Genomic DNA, 21,748 nt, shown 5'->3' on the forward strand with positions numbered 1-21,748 from the left:
AGGTTCAACTGGAATTAAAAGCTCTGTGGTGTTCACAGTGGTTCCGAAACCCAGCCGCCATGTCTGACCCCCAGCCTGCACCACCAGCACAGCTGCTCCAGCTGCTGGCAGAGATGGCAGCCATTCACCAGGAGCAGGCGGCGGTTTATCAGGAGCAGCTGGACAGACTGCAGGACCAAGCTGAGCAGTAGATGCGCGTGTTAGATAGGTTGGTCGAGACTGCCACGTCTCCGCACCCTCCCCCACTGGCGGTGTTGCTGCATCAGATAGGGGAAGGTAACGACGCCCAAACTTTTTTGGAAACCTTCTGGGTTTACATGGGCGCCGCAGTTGCTGTTGGAGGAGGACCAGACAGAGGTTCTGGGCAGTGTCGGAGCCGCGCATGCTAACAAAGATCGTGTTGGAGCAGTTCATCGAGGGCCTGCCGGGGGTAACAGCAGCTCCATTAACATCAGCACAAGAACTGCGCACCAGGAGCTTCAAGGTGTGGCCTTCCATGGCTGAGCAGCTCCTCTAATTGTAATGTGCAGCAAAGACGCAGTTGGCCAAACAGGTGGCTCACTACATGCACAAAGACATTAAAAAGGTTTTCATCTGTATGGACATGATCGAGTTTCAGGAAAACACGGGGTGGCAAGTTCATTGGCTCTCCACCAGGATATGTGGGACATAAAGAAGGGGGTCAGCTGACCAGCTGTTGACGGCATGTCCCAACGCAGTTGTTTGATGAAGTGGATAAGGCCCAACCTGATGTCCTCACCATCATACTGCAGCTCTTTGATGAGGGTCGTCTTACATACAGTAAAGGAAAGAATCGAATGCAAAAACGCCATCTTCATCATTGAAGTTGAATGTCGCAAGTGAGGACATAGCCCAGCATACATTGCAGCTCTGCCAGGAAGCCAAGCAGGTCAACTGCAGCAAGCTGGCCGATAACCTTGAGGACATACAGAAAATCTTATGGCTCACGGCCATACCACCCTGAGCACGCCCGATCTTGTCTGATCTCGGACACTAAGCAGGATTGGGCTTGGTTAGTACTTGGATGGGAGACTGCCTGGGAATACCAGGTGCTATAAGCTTGGGGTGGTAGAGTGGGTCACCTACTCACGGGAAGGTTGGTGGTTCGATCCCAGGCTCCTCCAGTCTACATGCCAAATATCCTTGGGCAGGATACTAACCCCATGTTGCTCTCCAATGCACTCCATCGGAGTGTGAATGAGAGTGAACCTTAGATAAAGTGCTTGTGTGAATGGGTATGATTGGGTGAATGCACAAGTTGTATTAAGTGCTTTGAGTGCTCAGTGAGAGTAGAAAAGTGCTATATAAGAACCAGTCCATTTACCATTTACCAAAAGCGATGACATTAAAATCTCCAGACAGTTTAAAGAAACTGTGATTCAACCAGTCCTGAATGGTCTTTTCCGGAGGGACAAGTTTCTGGGTCGTATCAAGAAATTGCCTACTTCCTGCCATTCTGCCACTCAGAGCTGCTGCAGCTGGTCAGCAAAGAGCTCAACTTCTGGGCCAAAAAGGTGAAAGGGCGGCATGATATCACTCTTCAATGGGATCGCTCAGTACTGGACCTGTTAACAGGCGGCTACAAAATGCATTATGGAACTTGTTTCATAAAGCATGAGGTTGAGAGGAGAGCCGTCAGCTAGTTAGCTGCAACATACGAGCAGATGCTACTGCCCAAAGGCTGCACGCTGCATCTGTCTGTCCAATCAGAAGGCCAGAAAGAGCACAGCACTCCCAGCCTGCACTCATCGAGAAGACTGGACAGCTGTCTATTGCTAAGCCATGAAAACTAATAACAAAGGATTAAAAATGCTAATATACGCGTGACCATATTTCCACATGCATGACTTCATATTCATTTCATAGTGTAGTTAACACAAATTTTATGCATTTGATGTGTAAAGGCCCTTAGAGGATTTTTAATGCTACTAACCAACGCTAACTCTAACTGCTCCCAAAACCTGTCATAGCTGTACCTCTGTCTGTGAAGCTGGATTTAAGAAATAAGTGTTTAGCACCATCTTCTATCAGTACAGAACATGACATTACCTGATTGGTTCGTTGTGGTCAATAGATTTACATTAGTTTATGTTAGCTAACTAATATCAGAACAAATAACTGAGTGGAATGTAAGGATACCAAAACTAAAAATCAGTTTAAGGTGACCACTTTTGTGCTGTCTCTGGCTACGACAATGAGATTTGTTAAGAAATCGAGGATATGCTGTCCACTTTCACTCTGTCACTTTAGCATAAAAGGTTCTTTGTTGTTTGGCTAGGCGAACTAACATAGGAAAATTTGAGTCAAGTGAGAGGTGGTTTACTGAATTGACAAAATGCAGTGAGAAACTTTTTTTCTTTATCTGGCCAAGTGTAGCGAACAGCGCAATCAGCTGATGCGATTAGTGCTATTTTATGCAGTTAAATAACCTTTTTTCCCCCAAGAACATCCAACCACTTTACAACATAGCAGCTTACTACATGTTCATTACACCACAAGCATAACTAGATTTATTACCAACGCACGATCGGGAATCCCATCAGCATGTCCGCAGGGAAAATAGGTTGATGTGTGTGAAAGAAAAAAAATGCCTGGAGTTTTTATTTTATTTTTTTGTGGTGTTGTTAAAACTTTGTTGTGCTTAGGAAAAGAGATTATTTTATTGCATGAAATAGTGCTCATCGCATTTTGTGAACATTTGTTTTGCCAGATTGCGTGCCTCTAGCTTTTGGGTCTGGTAAATCAAACAGACTGTGCTCCACACTGTTCTCATTTATAAAACTTTCCCATGTCAGTGCAGCTAGCCAAACAATAAAGACTCACTGACAGTTAATCCCCATAGCTCCCTAGACTCCCATGTGTGTGTCCCACTCCGACGTCCATGCTCGTGCTCCTCCGACGAGCCCTGATCAGCAGTAGGTGTGTGGCAAGGACTTCAGGTGTGGCCAGTCCTCCAGCAGGGCCACACACACCAGGCCTGAAGGTGCCTGTAACTTGGCCCACAGAGAACAGCTGCATGCACATACACACACACACACCGGCCTACATACAAATGTGGACAGAACAGTAGCACAGAGCAGAAGACACACACATCAAATAATAATAATAAAAATACTAGTCCACACTGCTCACGGACCCCGAGTCCCTGGAACCGGGTCAGTGAGAGTTTTTTAGTTTTATTATCCTTATATTCACCCCAGTTATTGATTCTGTTACTCGTTAGCTAACATATTCTAATGTAAGTTAATTGACCGCAGCGAACCAACCAGGTAACGTCATGTTCCATAATGACAGAAGATGGATCTAAACATGCTTTTAAAACTTTAAGCACTTATTTGTTAAATCCAACTTCACAGACAGAGTTACATCTGTCAGTCTTTGAGAGCAGGGCTCAATGGTGTTAATTTGCCTTGTTACGGGTCCGAAATTGAGGATGAGAGTAAAACAATGATAGTCCAGAAAAGGCCGTTCAAACAATTGATTTTAATGAATGCATGCAGCGTGGAGAGGTGCAAACTGCAAAACAGTTGTACATCTCTGCCCAAAATACACTCTAGATTGCTTTTATAACATCAGGGTATTGTAACGCCCCTTCTTGCGTTTACAAGCACATAATTTGCATGTACAGAACATTCATGTATTTTAAGAATTAAGTGCAACATAGAGGTTCCTCCTTGTGGCATACTCTTCCGAATATGGTGATGACCTAAGGCCTTTTGAGGTCACCATGGACTGGACATCCTTCCATCACCTGTAACTAAGCAAACTCAAATACCACAAGAAGCTGAATACATTCAGGCCTTTGCTCAGCTACTATTTTACTGTAACAATATACTCAGCCTATGAGTTTTTAAGATTATAGATTTAACTCAACGATTTAAGTAGTTGTAACTGCACCTATAATAAACATGTTAATATTTGATTATGATAACCCCTATAATATAAATTATAACATAATGCCAGCAGCTTCAATAAACACTTTGATGAAATGATAATTAATGCAATGACAAAGATGATGGTTATATAAAATAATCCCTGTAATTCCACAATTCCCCCTTTTGACGTCTCTTCCAGAGACGTCACTACACTATTCCCAGGTCCACTACCTTCGCTCTGACCCTCTCTAGTCGCCCCCTGACTCAGCAAATCCGACAATAACCTCCTGTCCTCTAGGTGGTCCAGCAATAAAACACCAGCTCCCACTTGAAAACACTTCATGCTTAAGTGGTCTCTGCTCCTTTTCTGGGTCCCTCTCTAGTGGAAATCTTCTCCTGTAAGGGATAGAAAACAAACAACCTTTCTCTGCTACACCTTACTAACTTACTGTGTTCATCTCAGGTTCCTGTCATTATTCAAAGTTGGTTCACAATATCATATCAAGCCAAATCACAAACCCTACTGCCACGTCTACTTTGTTAAGCTCTTCAGTTAGACTCTGTACCGGTTTGCCAATCTGTGTGTACATGTCTCTACACTTTTAATGTCTAAATGCACATCTGGATGTATGTGCACTTGTATGTCTATCTGCATCTATGAGTCAATGATTTGTCAGATATAAGGCGTTAATGTGAGAAATGTTTCCTGACTATTAACTCCTGATACTCAAGGAACTTTCCTGTTTGCCGAACTTCCTAGGTTTGGCCTTTTACACTTTTACTAAAGAAATTTTAACAAAGCCCAAAAAGATTTTTATTTTACTCCTGTGCTTGACAGGTTAAGCGAAGTTGTTTTTTGTTTTGTTTTGAAATTTTTCCCTTCTATGTGTGTGTGTGTGTACATAAGTAAGAATATGATAATCAACATAAGATCCCTGGTTTGCAAATGATTTTCTGCCCCCGCTGCAGGGCAACATCCTACATCATTTTGTGGTGAGTCTATGTTGGCTAGTTTGATGCAAATATGTAACAGTTGCTTCATTACATTGCCCACTCAGAGTTGCGCAGTTTCAAAGTATGTGGAGAGTTCAATACACATTTCTTGGCTAATTATTTTCCCAATAAAAGTGAAATCACACATTGCATTTGATTTCACTTATATATTATCATGTTCTGGGCTCTATCCATTATATTAACTTTATTTAATCTCCATACTCTTTATGTGTGTGAGCAACGCTTTTAGTCTTATTAAACACAACCCCAGTAAAATACACACCATCCCCATGTCAGCCTAACTCTCCGCTAAAAAACACACTTCAAAGTTTTCTATCAGGATTTACGCCTCTTTTGGCCTCAAGCATATACATAACATGCAAAGGTTACTGTTAATGCCCGTTAGACAAGTTTCCATTATCTACAACATTTTGTTTCACCCGGCTCACCCTTACACATTTCCTGTTCACTTATTGCATATTTATCTTTAACACCTTTTACCTCAGTAGTTGCTAAGCAGAAACAAAGCAACCTGTGGTCCACCATTACCCTGTAAAATAAACCCCTGTTATGATTGTGTCTGTAAGCATGTTTTGCATTCATTCATTACACTCCACGCCATTCCTACAAGTTAGGAGCTGTAAAGTTGAAAGCTGCATCAAGTCCAGGCCTTTGGCCTGGCCTATATTTAAATCATGTGTGTTTGTAAGCGCGCATGCAATTCACCTGCTATGTTCTCATCTTCCCTCAACATGTATCACCTGGACACTCTCACCAGTGAAGCTTAAAACCCTCTTGGATAGAACATCAACTCTAAACAAGCACAGTTATGCATTGTGTATAAAATTAACTCAACCTCATGCTAACCTACATAAGTACCTGTCTTAAGAGAGACCTCTGCACAGCTCAGACGCCAGTTGCAAGAGCTCTCTAACATTAAAATCATCAGCTGTGACTTATATAGTGTTATTTCGGTACTTTATACTTCACACATTTTGAACGTTGTTTATATGGGGAGTTCCTCTTTTTGTGTCTATATTTATTAATATGCCTTGTGCACTAAAGCTTCCTGTTTTTCAGTCTGGCTGAGCACTCGTTTGTGAGTATAAACTGGCCTCTACAAGCCTTCATTAGCAGATACACATTACAAATACTTCATATATGGAGAGAAAAACCCAATAATCCACATTTCACTATTTTGTTCTTTGGTTCAGATTTGGATTCTGTATTGTTCTTCATTTGTTATTATTTATGTTTAGATTGTTTATTGCTAATCTTGGTTTGTTGTTGTCTGTTTGGGAGCTGACATAGTCTCTATAAATGAACTTCTTTTGGTGGAGTAGCATCAGGAGAGAAGCTCCAGAGAGGCATCTTCCATGTTAAACACTAAAATATAACAAAAGAGATCTTCTCAACGTGTTGTATATTTGTAATATTTCCTTATTATTTTGTCATAAAATAAATCAACCAAATAACTTAAGCTGTGTGACAGCACCTTGCGTTTACGCCAGGCTGTGAACTGCCCTGAAGCTACACCCCCTTTCACCCCATTTACTTTCTCAATCTTAGTTTAAACTCTTCCTGACCTTCTCCTTTTCTCATCTGATCATCTCAAGCACGTCCTGTACCAAATTTGCTTCCTCTTTTCAAACCCACATTTAATTACAAGCTCTAACACATTTGCCCTATATTGCTGTCTCGACGTGTTTCCTGTCAACTTAACAGAGTTATTCTCAGAACTCAGAGCTGAGGTTCCCCTTTTCTAAGTCTGTCTGTTCTACAAGAGAGCAAGTCGGTAAACAAGTTTATCCTCACAAAGGTTATTAGATAAAGGTCACGTAGAAATTTGCTTAGTAACCCTAAAACAGCACATTTCATGTAGCTAATCGCATATATTAACACCCCCTTTTTGTGACACATCTCATGTGTTACAAACTCAAAATCCTTCACTCAGGTTAGGGAATTAAAAGAAAAGTTTAGTCCTATCATATTATGTATAAATGCTCCGGCCCTTCAAACCTGTATTTAAGGAATGAAATCAAATTAATCATCATGTCAAATCCTTTCTTGGCTCCATCCACAGCCTGCATCCTTGAAACGTCCTAGAAACAAAAACCTGTGTGTTAACCAGAACATCACCTTTTATACTCAGTTTCTCCACTTCATCCAACCTGTAATATAAAAAAAGTTAAAACAGAACAATTATCAGTCATATGTCCAACCTTAGTCCAGTCTTTTGTCAGTGTCCAGTCGGTCCAACCTATGGTCTGCCTCGTCCGTCCATTCACCATCCATTCCCACACATTCACTCACACGCATTACCATCAGGTATTGCTGACAGTGGAGACTATCTCGCAAATATTCAGTCTTCACTCTCAGCAACATCAACTCATTTATTTGTTTTACTTTGTTTTTAAGAAAATAGTTCTTTCTGCTTTTAGACTGGATTGGCTCGCGGCAATCCTTTTACTTTGTCAGCGCTGTTATCCACTCTTTTGCAGGCCTGCTTACAACAAAAATGAGAAAAAGAGAGCTGAGTATTAGCTCATCAAAGTACAAAACAAAATCACCTGACAGGTTTTTCTTTATAAGTGCACTGTTACAAAACCCCTTAAACATGTCCATGTTTATTAACACTCCCTCTTTAAAAATAAAACAACAACCTCAAAAATCTTCAACAATCTTAAATTTCACCCATAGAACACACCCAAAACGTAAAAAGCTACACCGTTTTGTACACGAGATCCCCCTTTAAGCACTTTACCAAACTCACATTCAACCTTAACATATAAGCACGTTCTCACAATATGTCAACACTAATTTATAAACCTCTTAATCAAATTTGCACCTCTGAACAATCTACCCCTCCTTTAAGGCCTCAATCACACACACACAGCAAGCTCCTCTGTCCACATTCACACGAGCTCTCAAACTTTTGCATACTCAGCCATATCTCAACAATTTAACTTGGCAAAAGAAATACATGTTTAAACTTTATCACATTATTGAATTATTTTCATTTTCTTTCTATACTAATCACTTGTTTTGATCACTCAGTGCAAGAGCACTCCTGAGTCACTCTTATAGACACTTTTCTTTTGTTTTTCCATCTATTTTATGAACCATTCACACCATTCTCTCACTCATACAAGCAGCAAGCAGATCTTCATTGCATATGCTTATGTTCTTAGCCAGGTTTTTAATCAATATCTGTTCATTAAGCTTCAGGAGCTTGTCTTTATAAGGTTAATGCATTTTCTGTTTGTGTGTGTATGGGTATATGTTATTTTGCATCTATGACTTCACAGTCTCCCAGACTTCTTCCCAACTCTCCAGTTAAGCAGTCAGTTTTCTTTTTCCCCGAGTTACTAACCCACATTTTGATTTCCCACCTTAAATTACCGCCCTCCTGGTCTTCAGCCAGGAGCTGGGGCTTGCTTTTCAGGTTCCTGGACACATCATGCTGTGAACAATTCAACCAGAAACTTGCCTTAACTTATCCATAGATGTTAACCTCTAACTTTCTTCCGACTGCTGCTGTGGAGAGCCGGTCCAAGTCTGCTTTACTCCTGAAAATAACAAAACTAAGACATTTTCATTATTATCACCAGTGGTTAAATAACCCATTTCTCTGTCTCTGGTCAGAAACACCAATTATGCCATGCATGTAAGCGTGTTCTTCCCTGCATTTTATGTTAATTGGGTGTAAACTGCTTCTTCATTAAATTAATTCATTGAGTTTCTCATTGCATTTCTATGTATTCATGTTAATGTACACTACGTGTAAGCTGTTTCTTCATTGCATCCTATATATTCATATTTAATTTATGCATTTCACCACTGAGCTTTAGATTCAAACTATCTCACTTCTGATTCATTTCAAAAATAATCTCACATGTAACAATTTGTATGTGTGTTTTCTATTCATTAAGGTAATAACAATTATTTCTTTCATTATTCTTACCTTTTCTAATGTTTACCTCTTTGTTATGCTGTGGTGGACATCCCTAAACAATTCATGAGTTCAGGTTTCAATTTTCAATCCAATTATATCCTATATTCTCGCAGTCAAACTCGTCCAGCTTCATCTCTCACTGGTCCTCTCTGCACAATGTCCTGTTCGGGCTTCAAAGCTCCCGCAAACACAGTCTCAACTCAGCTGTTGTCTTCTTCTCTGTTTCTTTACAGTCTTTCTTTCAGATTAAGTCCCAGCATGGCAAAATATCACTCAATGTCCAGTGCTCTTCCACAATTCTTTATCCCACTGTTCAACTGCCCAGCCTGTATTTTCACAGTACATGTTACAGTACTCTTACATGCTGCTGCTGGTCGTCAGTCGTCATCAGTGTTACTGGATCAGTGGCACTGTCGTTTGCCTGCTGTATTCAAGTCCACGATGTTCTATCGGTCTTCATCAGGCGATTAACTGTCCTTTGAACTTCTTCTCCGCTTCAGGGACAAAGTGAGAGATCCAGCCGCACAATTTCGAGCCAAAAACTGGCTTATTCTCCCAATTCTTTTAATCTACTTTTCTGCTGCTGAACTCAAGGTTGCAAAGTTGAAAGACGCCCACCTGTATTGACACACTAAACCATATAATTAGTATTATATTCATTTTTTCTTAAAGGCTTCATTTGCTTCATGTGCCTAGAGTTAAATCTCTCTCTCTGTGTTCTTTCTGTACACACTCAGTTCCCATATATGGGCATGCACAGTTCCTGTTCACTATTTCCTGTCGCTGCAGCCCCGGTACATAGAGCAATATTTCCTGTTCCTCAAACTAATCTAACTCCTTTGTTTTTTTTGTTTTCTTGAATTAAAAACACTTTCAAACTTTAGCACATCCTACTTTTCATCACACAAGAAATATATTTCACACTCCTTTATTCCATACACACCTTTTAAATGCTCTAACCTCTTTCAGACGCCATAAATCGTCTCACACGCACTGCCTTTCTCTCTCTCAGACTTCCCCTTTTCACTTACTCAGACAAATCACCCAGTCACTCAAATCAAATACTGACAGCATTCACACAGTTAAAATCACACAAAATACGCTTTCATACGAGTATTTTGGACATGCCTTCCATGATCAGAAAGAGCAAGTCAAAAGAAAAAAGAAAAGAAAACTGAAACCTCTCATAACATCACTGAAGGTCAAATATCTTCATAGACCCAAAAGTAAGCATATTATTTCCCTAGTCAAAAGTCAAACCGTTACTCACAGTAATTTTAATATCACAGCCTTTGTGTTTTGAGTCATGGTCAGTGGCCCCTATTTCACAGCAAACACGCACCTCTGTTTCAACCAGCCCTGTCTGACCATCCGTTATTGGAGTCAACACAAGACTAAACGTAAAGCCAGTCATATCTCTGCTATCTTCTTCCAAAACTCCATGGTCTGTTTCCTCCATGGAGTGTACAGGTTACATTACAAAACTACATTTGAAAGCCACTCGCACACATGCAAAATGAGACAGACATGTATTATAAAGTAGTCATCGTATTTAACAACCATAATGCCAACAAAGTAGAAGTAAAAGCAATTCTTCCCTTAAAACACCAATATAAGTCGTCCTTAACCCAGTCTCTGCAGTCAGTCATTAGTTACTCATTAGTAAACAGGAAATGTCACTCTAAATATGTCACAGGCATCTCATTTACATAGACACAGACACACTCTCAAAATAAACAGCCTGCTGCAGTGCCCGTGGCAGACAGAGCCTATATACAAACATAGAAATTATAACACAGAGACGTCTGATAAATTAAATAATATTTACAAGGCCTTAAATTGCACAACCTACATAATTTAGACAAAATTTGAATTAACCCTCCAAGGGACAAACTCCAAGTTTTTGATAATCAATGACCCAGTATCAGGTCCAACCTGTGTCTGGTCTAATTGCTAAAGTTCCTAAGTCAATTTAAAAGCGTCCAACGCCCAAGGTCCAACCTTTATTACCCAAACAAAGTGCATAAACCGTTCCAAACGGTAAACTGATCCAATCAGTAGCTATTTAGGAGCGTCGTTGTTCTCCACACTTGCCAAGTGAACTATCCCTCCCAGAGGAAGATGTCGATCGTCACCGACAAATTGGAAGCGTCACCTTCCGACAATGCACTTTCTTAGAACTTCCCACAGTTCCGTTCTAGAATAATTTACTTGTATTTTAAAGACATCCTATGAAACCACAAAACCGACTGTATTGATGTCCAAGCCCAGCTTTATATTCAATTATAACTGTATGACCATATACAGATTTCAAATGACCTATTCCTAAATTCAGTAGTCCAACTACTTTAAATTCTCTTTCCTTAGCAGTCCAACTGCATTTCCTTTAATCAGTACTGTCACTTAACCTTATATTATCATTACTTCAACTTCAATTCTCATGAGATTTTCACCAAAATCAAAACAGACTTTCACCAGTAATTTTCAGTGAGTAGACTTTCAATTTTGTCAGAACCAATTCAGCACTGTTTGGAAATAATTCAACAGGTAGTGCCTTACCTTTGAATAAGCCGGCTTATGTCCACTCACTTCGACCACTGACTCGTGTCTGCCTGTTTGAGCACCTTGGACCCTCTCGGTCTCAACCTCTACCTTTTCTCCCTCAACCCTCGGCCAATGCACCAAATGTTACGGGTCCGAAATTGAGGATGAGAGTAAAACAATGATAGTCCAGAAAAGGCCGTTCAAACAATTGATTTTAATGAATGCATGCAGCGTGGAGAGGTGCAAACTGCAAAACAGTTGTACATCTCTGCCCAAAATACACTCTAGATTGCTTTTATAACATCAGGGTATTGTAACGCCCCTTCTTGCGTTTACAAGCACATAATTTGCATGTACAGAACATTCATGTATTTTAAGAATTAAGTGCAACATAGAGGTTCCTCCTTGTGGCATACTCTTCCGAATATGGTGATGACCTAAGGCCTTTTGAGGTCACCATGGACTGGACATCCTTCCATCACCTGTAACTAAGCAAACTCAAATACCACAAGAAGCTGAATACATTCAGGCCTTTGCTCAGCTACTATTTTACTGTAACAATATACTCAGCCTATGAGTTTTTAAGATTATAGATTTAACTCAACGATTTAAGTAGTTGTAACTGCACCTATAATAAACATGTTAATATTTGATTATGATAACCCCTATAATATAAATTATAACATAATGCCAGCAGCTTCAATAAACACTTTGATGAAATGATAATTAATGCAATGACAAAGATGATGGTTATATAAAATAATCCCTGTAATTCCACAGCCTCTATACATTTAGTGTTTAATTTCCACTTTAAGTCAGGAGTCATGTCAGATCTTTAGAGTAAGTTAATGTTAACTTTCAAATAATTATCATAGTTGTTACTTCAGCAGATTGTTTATCTAAGTCATTAATGAATGAATTAATTAAAGACAGACATTATTTTAATGTATTCAGCCCACTGAAGTGTGTTAAATTGATTATTTTATTGAAATATATGTCAAACATGACGTTTTAGTATCTCTTTTGCATCAATCGTCATAGCCCAGATTTTGTGAGGGACCCATCTACATTCCACTAAGGTGCTTATATTCACAGGGTAATGGTAAAGTGGACACAATTTAAGAGTTCCACTATAGGTTTAATTCATGGTTTTATCATGTGAACTAACACACTTTTTTATGCAGTATACATTTTAAGTATGGATTACATTTTCAAGTAATCAGTCATTTAAAATTCCACTGACTAAAATAGTCACATTTTGAATTTATGTGTGTATTTGTGTGTTTGAGTGAGAGAGAAAGAATACAGGATGCTGTTTGCTTCAGTAAAATGTGGTGATAATGACCCCCTAATTCATCTGACCTGAGGCCTTTCACAGAGTAGTTATGCCTGTGGGCTGCATCAGTAAACTGAACTCAGCTTTACTCAAAATGTATTCAATCTTTTTATAAGCCAATTGGTGCTACCCTCCAAAATAGTCTGAGTTTATCATGTGGCCCCTTGTGAAAATGAATACTGTAAAGCTGTAGTGTTTTGCCTTTTACAGTCGTGTGAGCAAAGCAGGATAAAGGGTCCAGAGATAGTGAAAGTATATTTAGGTATTTTATAGATAAATGTAAAAAACAGAAATATTGTAAATAAGCTGTGAGTTATATGACTACAGTAAACAACCTGGCAAGAAGTAGAACTAGAGCACAGGTGTATATATACACATGAGAACAGCTGAGAGTAATGGGAGGAGGGGAGGTTGGTGTGATGCAAAATGACAGACCTGTCGAGCCGTGCTCCGGGCTCCGCCCCCTCATTCTAACACGGCCGACCAGCTCCTCCTAACTCATTCCAAGCAGATTTCTTTCCGTGCCTAAGCAGGAGGGAAGTGTTGCTGAAACACCTTACTCTGTTATCAAAGAACCAGGGATTACGTAAGGTAACCCAACGTTCTTTTTCTAACTTCGCTCGGTGTTTCACTATGGGAGATATGGCCCACTCCCGGATTGCGCCAGCTCCCAAAGCTACGCTCCAGTACTACTCCAGGATCTCAGGTCAAACCTGAGGCACCAGAATCCAGCACTGCCTGAGCCAGAGATGACTGTGCAACATCCAGCCGATAAAACCGGACAAACGTGTGTGGCGTAGCCCAGCTTGCTGCCTCACAAATATCCTGGACTGATACACCTCTGAACAAAGCCCAGGATGTGGCCACACCCCTAGTGGAGTGAGCTCGGAGTCCTGGGGGGGCCTGCGAGCCCTTACATCTATAAGCCAGAGCTATGGCCTCTACAATCCAATGAGCTAGCCTCTGGCGTGATAAGGGCCTGCCCTTGTCAGGGGAGGCCCAGGAAACAAACAGCTGATCCGACTTCCTGAATCCGGCTGTTCTGTCAACATAAGTCCCCAACGCCCGCACAGGGCACAAAGTGTTCAGCCTCTGCTCTGTCTCTGAAGAGAATGGAGGGGGGTGAAAAGCCAGGAGCTCAACTGTAGAGCACCTGTATGACGTTTCCAACACTTTAGGGACAAAGGCAGGGTTAGGCCTCAGGCGTGCTTTAGTGAGTCCCGGGGCCAGCTGTAGACAAGAGGGGTGAATAGACAGAGCCTGTAATTCACCAACTCGCTTGGCTGTGGTTAGAGCCAACAGCAGAGTGGTTTTAAGAGAGAGAAACTTCAACCCTACTGCCCCAATAGGCTCAAAGGGGTGGTGGGAGAGGGCGTCTAAAACGACTGACTTTAAGGTCCCTGCGGATGGGCAGTGGCCATGGCTCGTCCACCAGAAGCTGGAGGATTTCTGCTCTCCAGTGTTTGGATGGCCACCGTGGAGCTATCAAAATCAGTGACAGCCCCTGATCCCTCACTCTGATCAGTGTAGGGGAGATCAGGCTGAGGGGAGGGAAAGCATACAGCAGAGTTTTTGGCCATGGATGGGCCAGCGCATCCACGCCCAGGGATGCGCTGGCGAGAAAACACACAGTGCCGGGATGAGGAAATAGCTGTAGTTAAAGCCCTGCTGAGCTTCTTCACTCGGAACCGCTCTGATCGCCTGTTTGTGTAACAGGGAGGATATTTCCTCCTCCAGCACATTCGCTGAATCGCCACTGGCCACCGAAGCTAACACTCCGCTGAATCTTGGTGGTTTTACCGCAAACTGCAGTCCGTAACCATGGGAAATGGTTGACAAGACCCAGGGATGAACTGCGCATGCATGCCACCGCTCCAGCCGCGCTGCGAGTGGGCCCCTGAAGACGTGGTAGCGTGACGTCACCCCTGTCTCCTGGAAGGAGTTGGGGCTCTCCCCCTCGGGAAGAGCGTGAGCTCCCCTCGCTGGGAACAAAGACAAATGGCAGTGATTTTCTTTTGTTTTTATTTTGAAACTGGGGGGACATTCTGCCCTTGGCAAACTGCCTGGATGCAGAAATGCACGTTTTACTTCTTTTATTACCCCCCAAACACAGTGAAGTGTCTGGTGACTCTGGGCAGTGCTTGGTGACACAGACGGAGTGCTTAGGAGTGCTTGGTGACACTGCGCCATTTGTCCACCAGTCTGTCCTCCCTGAACTGGAGGAGGAGACTGAAAGGGTGCTCCTGGTGAATTGGAAACTGTTGGAGACCCTGAACCTCGGATTGATTTGGTTACCCCTTCACCTTCCCTTCCTTCTCTTTGGGGGAGAAGAGATCGGTGACACAGAATGTTGCAGGTGTGCTAGGCTGACCGCTTCGTTTTCCCCTCTCCGGGGTGTGACGGCTTGTTCTTTGCAGCAGCTGCTGCAAAGGAATGCTTGCCCCAAGGTCTTTGGTTCTCTACCTTGGCCTGGTGGGCAGACTGCTGGCCTCCTGCTCCTCTCTGCATTCTGACTCCACTCTGTCTCCCTCTCACAGCTGCTGCTGTTGCGGCAAAGCCAGCTCTTGGCACCTGCTGGGGCTGAGAGTTAGGTTTTCTGGGTAAGCAGAGGTTGAATGCTTCTCCCTCCTGCTTTCTGCGGGTGCTTGTTTCTCTCATTGAATCCAGGGCTGGGCCAAAGAGACCCTTGGTTGGGTCATAGGCTGCATCCATTACCTCAGGCTTCTGAGCATCACCTAGGCCTGACAGGTTTAGCCACAAGGCTCTCTCACCCGAGACTGCAAGGCTCATAACAAGGCCACACCCTTGGACTGCTCCCCTGGAGGAGCGAAGAATGAGATCATTAACCACGCAGATTTCATCCCAGAGGGCTGGGTTTGGGTAACCCGAGTCAAGCTGACGGCCCATGTCTTCTAGGATTTCTGCCTGATATGCTGATAGCAGTGTGACTGCAAAGCGAGCATACTGACTGTGCAGCATATTTGTACATCCTTTGATAAATAGATGCCGTGAGGCGATCCATCTTGTTGGGCAAAGAAATGCTATAAGAAGCTGAGATTGCCCTGCGGTTAGGGTGAAGGTGATACGCCCCTGAAGGCTCCACTGCTGGGGGTTCGGTCAGCCCCAGTTCATCCATCCCCTGGATCTCAAGCTTAGAGCAGCCCTTGGTCGGAAGCTTGCTTTTAAAAGGGCTTGACCAGTAGCGACTCATTTCTTTCACGCAGGCCGGGACTGCTGGCAGAAGCTGCTTTGATGGCGGCAAGGCTGGTGGGAGCCTCTTGCCGTCATACAGGTCGCGTTCTGCCCCTTCGGCATCCTGGGCGGCTGGCCATGGGATGCCTAGCTTGGCGGCAGCCCGTTTGCAGACCTCGTACAAATTACTGTCCACCGGGGGTGCAACTTCAGCCCCACTCGGTGGCCTGGACTGCTGGGGAGGAAAGGTAGAGTCATCCTCCTGTTCCTCATCCATGTCCTCCAGGTCGAGGAGGTCGGAGTCGGCATCGCCCTCCGCGTCCTCGCCACCCGGCTCGCCCACGTTTTGATTGAGGAGGTCCTCGAATGATGGGGGCATGAGCGGGGACTCTTCTTCCATCATGTCTGCCCAGCTTGCGGAGGCTCGCGGATGACGGATATCGCTCGTAGCAGTAGCGCCCGACAGGCAGGGGTCCTGACTGTTCGTTACTGCTACTCTCAGCCTTTCCAGGGCTTTCTCTGGCATCAAAGCACAGTGTGGGCATCCCTGAGGGTCCGCCAGTGAAGCCTGAGCATGCTTGGCACCCATACAGATGATGCACATTGGATGAGGGTCCCTGCCTGAGATGGTGGCACCGCATGATGCGGGGCACGGGCAGGATGCAGCCTTTTTGGCCTTCGGCTCCGACCTTTTGGCGGGGGTAGGAGCCGTAGACATGGTTAGCGGAAAGGGGTGAGACTAGGCTACACCAGGCTCGTCTCGACACGTTAGCCCATAAGTAGCTAGGACTAGCAGCGGGAGTTAAATCCAAGCTAGTCGCCGCAGGAGTCAGCTCGTCGTGACACGTTAGCTGCACTCCGCTAGCCAATATTGTTAGGAACTTAATGCTAACCGAACCCTAGGTCGACTAACAAGCTAATGCTAGTGAGACGCTAATGTGGTTCGTGGCCTGCTAGCAAGTTAATGCTAGCCGGACACTGAACGAACAGCTCGCCGTAACGCGTTAGCCCGAGTTACACAACGTCGGCTACCTCGCTAACTAAAACCAGGAACCGCTGGGACAGCTCGCCTGACACGGTTGCTGTTCCACAGTGTAACTCTAAGTACACTTCTTTCGAAGGACTTACTCAGCACGATCCAAACTGGAACCGGAAAAACTGCGTTCGGCGACGTACTCCTGCACGGGACGCCTGAGAACTGTTAAGCAGCTAATCAAGTTAGCCTGGATGCGCTGAAGGAGATCAAAGTGGTTTCTCACGGGAAGAAAGCGAGAATGAGTTAGGAGGAGCTGGTCAGCTGCGTTAGAATGAGGGGGCGGAGCCCGGAGCACGGCTCGACAGGTCTGTCATAGACAGACGTGGTGTCATTGGAGCTTCTGTAGTTAGTCACGCTGAGGCGATTCCCATAGTGAAACACCGAGCAAAGTTAGAAAAAGAACAACAAACAGATTTGCAATGAAATTTTAACCACCATATGTTTCTAATTACCCACAACATTAATGTCTATGTAAAGTTTTTGTGGTTAGATAGAAAGACACTGGTTTGGTTTCATACAACAAAAGTTTACCATGTACTGAGAGACAAAGTTTATATTGAGAAACTGCCTTGTATCTGGTGTAATAGCTGTATGTTTTCCATCCACCCAGTCTTGTCTTCACTTCATAACCTTGTGAAAATAAACCAGGCATCAACTATATTTTCATTACAAAAATGCAAAAATAAATTTTTTGATATATTTAAAGACAAAAGAAAACAGCATTCTTCTATAGGACAATAATACAGCCGGCACTCTCACAGTAACAGGTGTTTCTTTTTTAGACATATTAAGTTCAAGAGTGTGTTGCACATCTCTGTGTCACATTTAGGCAATCTAACAGGAATATTTTAAGCCATTTAGCATATTGCTAACAAATTTCTCCATGAGAAATCAAAACAAAAATTGCCTTTGAAGTCCTTTTTGTATAATATTTGAACTATATGGCTGGAAAACTGACAGTAGAGTACATGTTGCTGGGATGAACAGTGGCTGCAGCAGAAGAGGAAGGAGCCTTCACAGTGCTGTATGCATCATCTTTGTCATCATCCTGAACCTGAGAAACAAAAGTGAAGCTGTCTGACACGTTATTTAACATACAAACGTGTAAAAACAAACAAAATGTGCCTGAGATGCTGACTTTGATTAATTTAAATATATGTAACTTCAGTGGACGCTCACAGTGGACAAAGAGGCAGTGGACATAGATGGCCTCAAAGAGGCCATCTATGTCCACTGTGAGCGACCGTCTTTGAACAGAGGCGGTGGTTTACGACACCAACTGTCTGCCATCTATAATCCAGTTTTGAGTTCCCTCCCCAGACGCCTTAACACCCACTCACATCCTGGGCCATCTGACCTCAGGAATTCACATGACAAGGTGGAGCCAGGTTTCACACCCGCTTTCACACCTTGGCGCATGTGATTAGAGGATCACCAGGGGGTCCTTTGTCCCTCCTTGGGGGGATACTCCCACTGGGTTTAAATCTGGGACTCTCGGCCATTTGACCTTAGAACTGAAGAAGCTTCTCGGATGAGAGGTGAAACGTCTTCAAGCAACTTAAAGAAGTCCAGACGCTTTTCTTTGCAAACTCCTTTGACTTTATAAAACATGCCTCATTCACACAAACACTTTTTCTACATATAAGTGCTTTTTATCTAACATTCAGTATCTTGCCCACAGATACTTTGCCATACAGAGTAGAGCAGCCAGGGCTCGAACCACCAACCTTCCAATCAGTGGATGATTTGTATGAAATGGGGGTGGGGGTGGCCTAGGAGGTGAGCCACAACCACTTAACATGTGTTTGTGTGTCTGAATATATCTAACTGCTCTGTGTGGAACTTTATGAATCAGAGGTGAATATTACATTTCTGTCATTTGGCTTTTGGACTACCATTACCTCCTGGCACTTTACATCTCCCCTCATAAAATCCTCTCTAAGCTACCAACAACCATCCATCCTCCCATATCTGTCTGTTCCTCAGACCTCAGAATCGAATTCACAGAGAGCTTAAAAGACAAACAAACACATCCAAACTTTGAATAAACAGCCTCACATATGTTCACAGAGGGAGACAGTCACAGTTTGCTGTCTTTAACAATCTCAAAGGTTATATGTCCTTGTTTGTACGGAAGTCTGGTGCAATATGTAGCTTCATTCGCAATTGTGCAATGCTTGTTTGCATCCTTGTTTCTCTAATAGCATTTTCATGTTTCATGTCAGACGTGTTGTTGCGCTGCACAATTACTTTTATAATGCAGCAATACTGCACTGCATGCAATACAAAAAAGGGGGAACAGAAAGGGATCTCAAAGCTGTTAAGTTCGTTGCTACGAGTTTTATTCACATCGATCAAGCATCCTTCAAAGAAACATCTGGCTTTAAAGATTAATTTGTTGGAATGCAGCAAGATAACATTAAAAATTAAATACACACCTTCAAAATAGAAGGAAAATTGAAACACAAAAACCACCATTTATATTTAAATGCCCTTATAATCTTTTTTATATAATAACAGCCATTTTCTCTTCTTGGTTACTGTTGTTGATCAGTGGGGTTTGACAGAAACAATGAGTCATAGCTGTTTCTGTCACAGTTTATTACAACATGCTCTTTATCATAATCTATCTGTGGCAAACAAACAGCAACAAATATATCTGATTGTGAGTTCAGACAAATAAATAGTCTTTTTTTGTAATTACCTCTGGTTTCTTTTGTGTTTTTGAGTGTTTGTTTCTCTTCTCAGTGTCAGTCGCCTCATCTTACTGACTTTTTTGCATTTATTATTTTCATGTTTTTAAAATTCAGCTATTTCCCTTTTTGCACGTAGCTCGTTGACTCAAACAAAAAACATTCCTATTAGAAACTTCTGGCTCTCAGTCCTCTGCTGAACCACATTTACCTCAAGAAATCCAAAACAATCTCATGAACTTCATCTACAGTTATTACTAAATAACAAATATCAGAAACGCAAATATATATATATTGTACTTACTGTGTTTTTGTCCGTCTGTGCTTTATTAACTGAAATTAAAAAAAGAGAAAGTTGATTTCAGTTTAAAATGAAAATTCAAAATCATTCAAATTTCTCATTGTTAAATTTACCTTTAGTTCTTGTCCAGATGTTAACTGTGACAACAGTTATTGTAAGCACGGCTAAACCCACAGAGACAATAATGACTTTCAACAATAGAAAAAAATCTGTAAAAAGAATAGAAGCGTATAATTACTAAACTTCCTTACAGTTTTCTGGGGTTTTTTTGTGAAGATTAAGACTTTTGCACAGTATGTAGCTTGTAAGTTTATTGAAGGAAATATTTTAGGCGTTTCCTCACCTGAGGGCTGCTGACTGAAGGTAAACTGCTGCACTCTCTTTGTCTTAGTATCAGTCACTTCACACTTCAGTAACTGATATTTTGGTGAATGAATAAAATGAGACTTCGGAAATGAAACGGTGGTGGAGCAGTCAGTGTGTGAGGTCACTACTTGGTTGTTCTCTTTGTCCACATCGTGACCTTTAATCAGCCACTTCACTGTGTGACGACACCTTCCATACGTCAACACAGAGCAGTTTAATGTCATCCTATCATTGTCCTCGTATTCATTCACTGTAAAACAAAATGAAATAACTTGAGATGAACACAGCACAAAGCAGACAAATGATCTGAATTACTGTAATTACAATCATCATATTTATTGTTTTAAAAAAAGAGTTTGAGATGAAAATATTTTGATGTAAATACTCACAGGTAATAACAGAGAGATCAAATAAAGAATGATGAACCAGAATTTTGTGACCCTCTGTTTCTCCTAATTGGTATTGTTTACAGGAATAAAGACCAACATCCTCAATCGTGAGCTTCTTTATACGCAGAGAACAGCTCGCTGTAACATTCAGTCTGTCTGATTTAGTTTTGAGTTTTTCACTAATCTGTCCAAGTGTGATCAGCTCTGCTGCTGTTTTATTTCTTGAAATAAAGGTCCACGTAGTACCGTCACAGTTATTCTGCTCATCTATCACATTTAGACAAGGCAGAGTGACGTCATCTCCAACTTTTGTAAAAAAGGATTTTTCATTTGCAAAAACTGTTGAGAAGATTGAAGAAAAATGTGGAAATAAATTAGAATACAGCAGTTTTTACAATCAAAGTGAAGATCATTTTAGACACAAGTTTATAAACACAGGATCCTCAGCTGTCTTTTTTACTGTAAAGGTTTGTGATTCTAATAATATTGATAAAATACAGCTATTAAAACTGTTTCCTGTATTCTTACCTGCAATCTGAATCATCAGCATCAGACATGAAAACATTTGAATCCATCTGAATTCATCCATCGTGCTTCTGTCTCACTTCTTTCTTGTTCTCGATCTCGACTGTCACAGTCTCTGAACTGTTGACTCTTTAAGACTGTTTGCACTTCCTGTCACATACACTGACCACAAGTTTAGCAATTTTCAGTTATTCCTCTTTTTTCCTTTTCTTGTCAATGTTTCATGGGTGGAGTGTATCAGCTTTTCAAAAATCTCAAATTCATGACGGCATTTAGAATAAAAAGAAATTATTGTAATTTGGTGCACTTATTGCTGGTGTTTGACACCTTTAAGCTAAAAAGATTACTGTGGAAATTGATTGTGTGAAGATTTTTAATAAAGCTGAATGTAGCTTTAGCTTAATTAAAACCATTCCTTCGTTTAATATCAGAAAACTGAGAGCACATAGGAACAGACAGTTGAAGGGTCACCACAGTTTGACTCTAGGTGTCTAAGAGAGACTTGATTTTACAGCTACAGCT

General features: G+C 42.0%; 3 protein-coding genes and 1 pseudogene across 3 annotated transcripts in view; 1 reads left to right on the forward strand and 3 right to left on the reverse strand.

The window, feature by feature from the left end:
• LOC109194813 (uncharacterized) overlaps positions 1-21,487 on the reverse strand; it is a 40,439-nt gene extending 18,952 nt beyond the window's left edge. The window contains exon 1 of the mRNA XM_025898679.1: positions 21,230-21,487. Coding sequence (XP_025754464.1) covers positions 21,230-21,290 — 61 coding nt within the window. The 5' untranslated portion in view covers positions 21,291-21,487. The remainder of the gene's footprint in view (positions 1-21,229) is intronic.
• The window catches only part of LOC109194820 (uncharacterized), a 183,095-nt gene that overhangs the window by 115,534 nt on the left and 45,813 nt on the right, over positions 1-21,748 (reverse strand). The gene's annotated exons all lie outside the window — the stretch shown is intronic.
• LOC109194817 (uncharacterized) overlaps positions 1-21,748 on the reverse strand; it is a 71,463-nt gene that overhangs the window by 41,399 nt on the left and 8,316 nt on the right. The window lies entirely within an intron of this gene.
• On the forward strand, positions 964-1,082 carry LOC112842553 (uncharacterized; annotated as a pseudogene).

This window comes from Oreochromis niloticus, linkage group LG15, assembly GCF_001858045.2.
Source record: "Oreochromis niloticus isolate F11D_XX linkage group LG15, O_niloticus_UMD_NMBU, whole genome shotgun sequence".
NCBI classification, from domain to species: Eukaryota; Metazoa; Chordata; class Actinopteri; order Cichliformes; family Cichlidae; genus Oreochromis; species Oreochromis niloticus.